Source organism: Eurytemora carolleeae, unplaced genomic scaffold (genome assembly GCF_000591075.1).
Source record: "Eurytemora carolleeae unplaced genomic scaffold, Eaff_2.0 scaffold132, whole genome shotgun sequence".
Classification (NCBI taxonomy): Eukaryota; Metazoa; Arthropoda; class Copepoda; order Calanoida; family Temoridae; genus Eurytemora; species Eurytemora carolleeae.
In genome coordinates this window covers 160235-166171 of record NW_019396543.1, presented here as the reverse complement: position 1 = coordinate 166171, position 5937 = coordinate 160235, and the positions used below count along the sequence as shown (strand labels likewise).

Here is a 5937-nt window from a genome sequence, read left to right as displayed (position 1 = left end):
ACGTACAAAAATGAATGAATTAAACAAAAACAATCTTATTGAAATTATGAAATTGTATATTTATTTATGAAATAAATTTTCATTTTCTGCCTTTGTCAAAAAAGTCTGAGTGTAAAAATTTGAAATGCATCAAAAATAATTTTAATATGTCCTTTAACGGGAGTGTTTGCGCAAAATGTAGGGGTGAAAAGGATAAACCCGAATTGTAAAGTATCGCCTTTTTTTCATCATCATATCCATATCAAATCATCCTCAAAGGGACTGTAGGCGTAATTTTAAATGACCCTTTAAGGAAAGATATCAATGACTGATTTACAACAGTACACATGAGATCTTAATCTGACCAAAAATGTGTCGATTTTCTGACTCAAAATGTGATTATTTCTGTGAATACTCTATTGTTTCTTTTAAACAAGACATAGGTTAGTTAATTTTGTAGAAAAACCACAAAATTAACCGCAAAAAATATAAAATTTGAATAATTGAAATCTAATTTATACTTGATCAGACGAAGCTTGGAGGGGTACTGTTGTAAATCGGGCATTGCCATCTTTGCTTACAGTCCCTTTAAAATATTAGGTTGGGACGGCTCCGACCTGGAGGAGCTATGGGTCCTGGCCTATTCTTTATCCTCCCCTGTATAGATACTTACAAGAAGGTCGACCTCAGGACCGTATCATTCGACGTACCACCACAGGAGGTCAGTTTAGTTTAGTGAGAGGTCAGATAGCTTTTAGGGAGGTCATTTTTAAAAAAATTGTTCAGAAATTATGCTTGGTTTATTAAAGTATTTTAGCAGGTTAATTCTAAAAGATATTTCTTTAAAAGTATTTTGGTAGGTCATCATCATTATATTTAGTACAAGACGGTTAGGAGTCCTTCTAAGAATGGATTCAATGTTGACCTCCTCTAGTCAATTGTCTAGGGTTTTAACAAATTTATTTTGAGATAAAAACCTTTATTTTGTAAAAAAGACATGAAAGAAATTTTAAATGTGATTTTGGCAGAACAAGCTTTGATTTTAGCATTTAGTTTTGAAATCTATTGCAAAGGAATTGAGTCATTGCCACAAACTCTGATTTCTGAATCCCTTTATCTCTACAACCCAATGTTGTAGACATTAGATATTTTAAACTATGAATTCTGATGGATCAAATAACCAAAGTTTTAAATATAAAAGTTTTAGAAAATGTGGATGTGTGGCAAAGACTCAATTCCTTTATGGCGAATTAAGTTTTCTTAATATAAAAAGTAAATAATTTAAGGGAGTGTTCCATGATAATGAAATGGGGTTAAGGACTTGTTTTAATTACTAATTTTATCTTTTAAATAATGTCTTAGTAAATAATGTAAAAAATGTAATTGTTCAGAGACATTCTCTTGTTAGAGATATTTCATTTTAATCTTCATTAAAATGTTTACTTAAATATATACAATGTGCAAATTATCTTAAAATTTGAGCCAACGAGGCAGGTTTTTATTTTCATACTAAAGGGACTGTAAGCACAATTTCAAGTGACTCTGCATGCAAATATTCACGTGCTATACCCTTGAAAATATTCACGTGCTATACCCTTGAAAATATTCACGTGCTATACCCTTGAAAATATTCACGTGCTATACCCTTGAAAATTTTAACTGATCAAAAAAGTGGTTGAAATTTCTTACTAGATTTAAAAGTGTTAAATTCTTAAAATTTCTATATGTTTCCCAGCAGTAGAAATGCAGAATCTATGGAAGAAAGTTTCCTGAAAAAAATTTCTTGGAAAAAAAACCTGGAAATAAAAACTTTACCAGAAAATAAAGTTTCAGAGACTTCATTTCCAAAGACTTTTTCCACAGGACTTTTTTAGTGCCAAAACGTAGGACTTTATTTCCGAAAACTTTTTTTCATTGAACTTTTTTGGCGGTCATCGAAATACACGTTCTTTTTGATGTAATTGATTCTTGATCTGACAAAGCTCTTAAGAGAACCGTTGTGAAGGCGGCATTGTCATCTATGCATGGACACTAAGGGTGATCAATATTGGAATTGAGCCAACCGCCCACCAGGGATCGCTGGGTTTTCACTCAAGAAAAATATTGCAATTTAAAAATTTTTTCAAAATCGTCCAGAAGGTTGCGATTTGACGATTTAATATCGGAGAATTCACCGTAAGGCCACAAAAAATTTTATTTTTTATTTTCATGTTATACATCATTTTCTTGGAAATTTAATGCCGAATTCAAATCAGAAAAGCGTTTTTAAAAAAAATTGAAAATTGAGTTTGTTAGAGCTAAAAAACTCATCAAAAACATTAACAAGTTAAAAAAATCTGAATTTAGTATCGTTATTTGGCCATAACTTCTTTAGATTTTAATATTTTTGAAAATGATTTTCGAATCTGAATTCAGCATGAAATTTCCAAGAAAATGATATGTATCATATTTATTTATTTTTAAATATTCGCAACCCTATGGACGATTTTTAATTTTTTTTTATTACAATATTTTCATAAAGTAAAAACGGAGCTGATTTCTGATAGATAGAGCTGATTTCTAAAAAAAGTCAAAATTCAATCACCCTTAATGAACACAGTACATTCTAGTTCATTTCATGTACCGGCCCGAATTTCAACTAGCCAGGGCAAGCAGTACAGTACAAATACAGACTATATGAGGCAAAACGGGACTGTACGCCAAATAAATGATCCCCTTCTAGTGAAATTTATGTGTTGGAAGGTTATTTGCAATAAAAAAATGTGTTTTTTTCAAATCATTTTAATTGTTCATTTTAGGTTTTGTCCCGAGACTCTGTTACAGTAAGCGTAGATGCAGTTGTTTACTACAGGAATATATTCGGTCTTTGCAGTACACTTGCAGTACACTTTACAGTACACTTGCAGTACATTTTACAGTAAACAGTTCAGTACACTTTGCTGTTTACTTTAAATACACTCTACAGAACACTTTGCACTACATTTTGAAGTAAACTTTTCAGTACACTTTCCGTAAACTTTCAGTACACTTTGAAGTACACATTGCAATACACTTAACAGTAAACTTTGCAGTACACTTTAAAGTATACTTTACAGAACACTTTGAAGTACAACACTTCAGATTGCTTAAAGAAAGTAAACTAGAAACCGCTATATATGATGTGTCAAATCATTGTACTGGAGACAAAAACAAAGAATTCAAGGGGGGCCGGGGGGGGGGGTATTATATTAAGATCTATAGCTGAAAATCATGAAAATTTGACGATACCCTGTTTTAAGTTCTAAACTTATCCTCCAAAAAAACTGCATTAGAATTTTCTGTAAACAAACAAATTCTTAAATACGTTAACTACTCATTCCTTCAAACAAAACTAAAGAAAGTTGTGTAAAGATTATCTTTTTAAGTTGATTATTTTGTTCTTATTTAATATATACGTGATAAATTATGTAAACCCTAATTTCTAGAGTGAATTCCACAAACTTTTCGCCTGCTAAAATTAATTTTGTTTCAAGAATTTTAAATAAACTTTATCTTTTTCTATCTATCCTCTATCTATCTATCTATCTATCTATCTATCTATCTATCTATCTATCTATCTATCTATCTATCTATCTATCTATCTATCTATCTATCTATCTATCTATCTATCTATCTATCTATCTATCTATCTATCTATCTATCTATCTATCTATCTATCTATCTATCTATCTATCTATCTATCTATCTATCTATCTATCTATCTATCTATCTATCTATCTATCTATCTATCTATCTATCTATCTATCTATCTATCTATCTATCTATCTATCTATCTATCTATCTATCTATCTATCTATCTATCTATCTATCTATCTATCTATCTATCTATCTATCTATCTATCTATCTATCTATCTATCTATCTATCTATCTATCTATCTATCTATCTATCTATCTATCTATCTATCTATCTATCTATCTATCTATCTATCTATCTATCTATCTATCTATCTATCTATCTATCTATCTATCTATCTATCTATCTATCTATCTATCTATCTATCTATCTATCTATCTATCTATCTATCTATCTATCTATCTATCTATCTATCTATCTATCTATCTATCTATCTATCTATCTATCTATCTATCTATCTATCTATCTATCTATCTATCTATCTATCTATCTATCTATCTATCTATCTATCTATCTATCTATCTATCTATCTATCTATCTATCTATCTATCTATCTATCTATCTATCTATCTATCTATCTATCTATCTATCTATCTATCTATCTATCTATCTATCTATCTATCTATCTATCTATCTATCTATCTATCTATCTATCTATCTATCTATCTATCTATCTATCTATCTATCTATCTATCTATCTATCTATCTNAACCCCCCAGGAAGGACATCTGAATCCCTCCAGTGGAATGTAAATCACCCTGCGTAAAATTTTGAATTGAAAAAGCATTTTTTCAAACCCCTCCAGTGAAAAAGAATTCCCTCCGGTGGTCTCCAGTGGAGTCAAAATCTTACTACGAACTTCCGTGACTCAAAATATATGAACAATATGTCAATTACTTGGGTTTAAAGTTTAAACTGAAGTTAGTAAGCTAAAATCAAACACCGAGGTGACACTTTAAAGACGACCCAGTATTAAAAACTGATGCATAACTTTTATAACTGTTTGGTTATTTCGAATCCTCGTATCTCTGTATAACTTTATCCCAGAATCTCTTTATCCCTGTATACCATGATATCTCTGTTTCACTTTATCCCAGTATCTCTATATCCCTGTATACCAATATCTCTGTATCACTTTATCCCAGTATCTCTGTATTCCTGTATACCAATATCTCTGTGCACCTCCCCCTCCCTCATTTGTTCACTTTCTCCTCCAAGTTTGAAAACTTTAAACAGTTAATTATGTTGGAATACACGGTAATACTACCGTTTAGATACATGAAAAAAATCATGTATCCGAAATTTAAAAAGAAAAATTTTTTAAATTAACCATATGTAACAACGTTGTAATGATATAACACAATTTAAACTGTACATGTATTATGCAGTAGTACATTTGAATTTCCGAGCAGGGTCAACCTTTCTGGTCCCTGTTTGTACTGTACCTAGCTCTGTGGAAAGGACTAGCCGGTGCAACAAGGTTGACGCGGTCAGACTTTATGCTTCATATAGGTTCAATTTACTTTTACTAAAGGGGCAGAGGTGCGTGTATGATATGTTATGAAAACCAGTATGTTATAACAATTGTGAACTGACTGAGAAAAGGACAAAAGAACATAACTCAATTATGTTTGAAAATCCAGCTTTCTACAAGTCATTGGCAAGGAAAAATAGGAAGCAAGATCAGCCAGCGTAAAATAAGTGTTCACTATGGTTTATAGGGTTACCCATGGTCAAGTTTTTAAGACAATGGCGCAACACAAAACGTTGGGTTGTATGACTTTTAACTGATCTTGAGCAAAACAAAATAATAGAAAGACTTTGATAACAAACTGCAAATAGATTTATAGATATTTCGTTTTTATTTGTATGCGTCAGCTTGTGCCCACACCCCTTATCCAAAAATAAATCATTAAAGTTAAAACAATTGTGAACCATTTATGGTAAAATAAATACTTTGTTTAAAAAAAAATATATCTCCTCTACATCATCCTGAATTACGAAGCCTCTATGGGAATTAAAGATGTCTAAAATAAAGTTCTCCAATTTACTTTTTACAAATGTTTCAAGATCTTGCGTGACTGAGGTTCATCAAGACAAAGAAACTTATTAGATATATTAAACATTTTATTTTTATTACTAAAACACAGAACAAGAGAAAGAAATAAAAATAGGGGGAGGGGGGGGGGGGTCATGAATCATGATAAAAAGAAGAGAAGTTATTGTTAAAAGGAAAGGAGAATTAGGAGACATTTGAGAGGAGGGGAAAAGTGAGGAGGAGGGG

At 31.1% G+C, this 5937-nt stretch overlaps 1 protein-coding gene across 1 annotated transcript in view; it reads left to right on the top strand.

The window, feature by feature from the left end:
• Positions 1–577: 577 nt before the first annotated feature.
• LOC111705210 (band 7 protein AGAP004871) overlaps positions 578–5937 on the top strand; it is a gene marked incomplete in the record, with an annotated part of 11110 nt that continues 5750 nt past the window's right edge. The window contains 2 exon segments of the mRNA XM_023477687.1: positions 578–700; positions 2778–2830. Of these exon segments, the coding sequence (XP_023333455.1) occupies positions 608–700; positions 2778–2830 (146 nt within the window).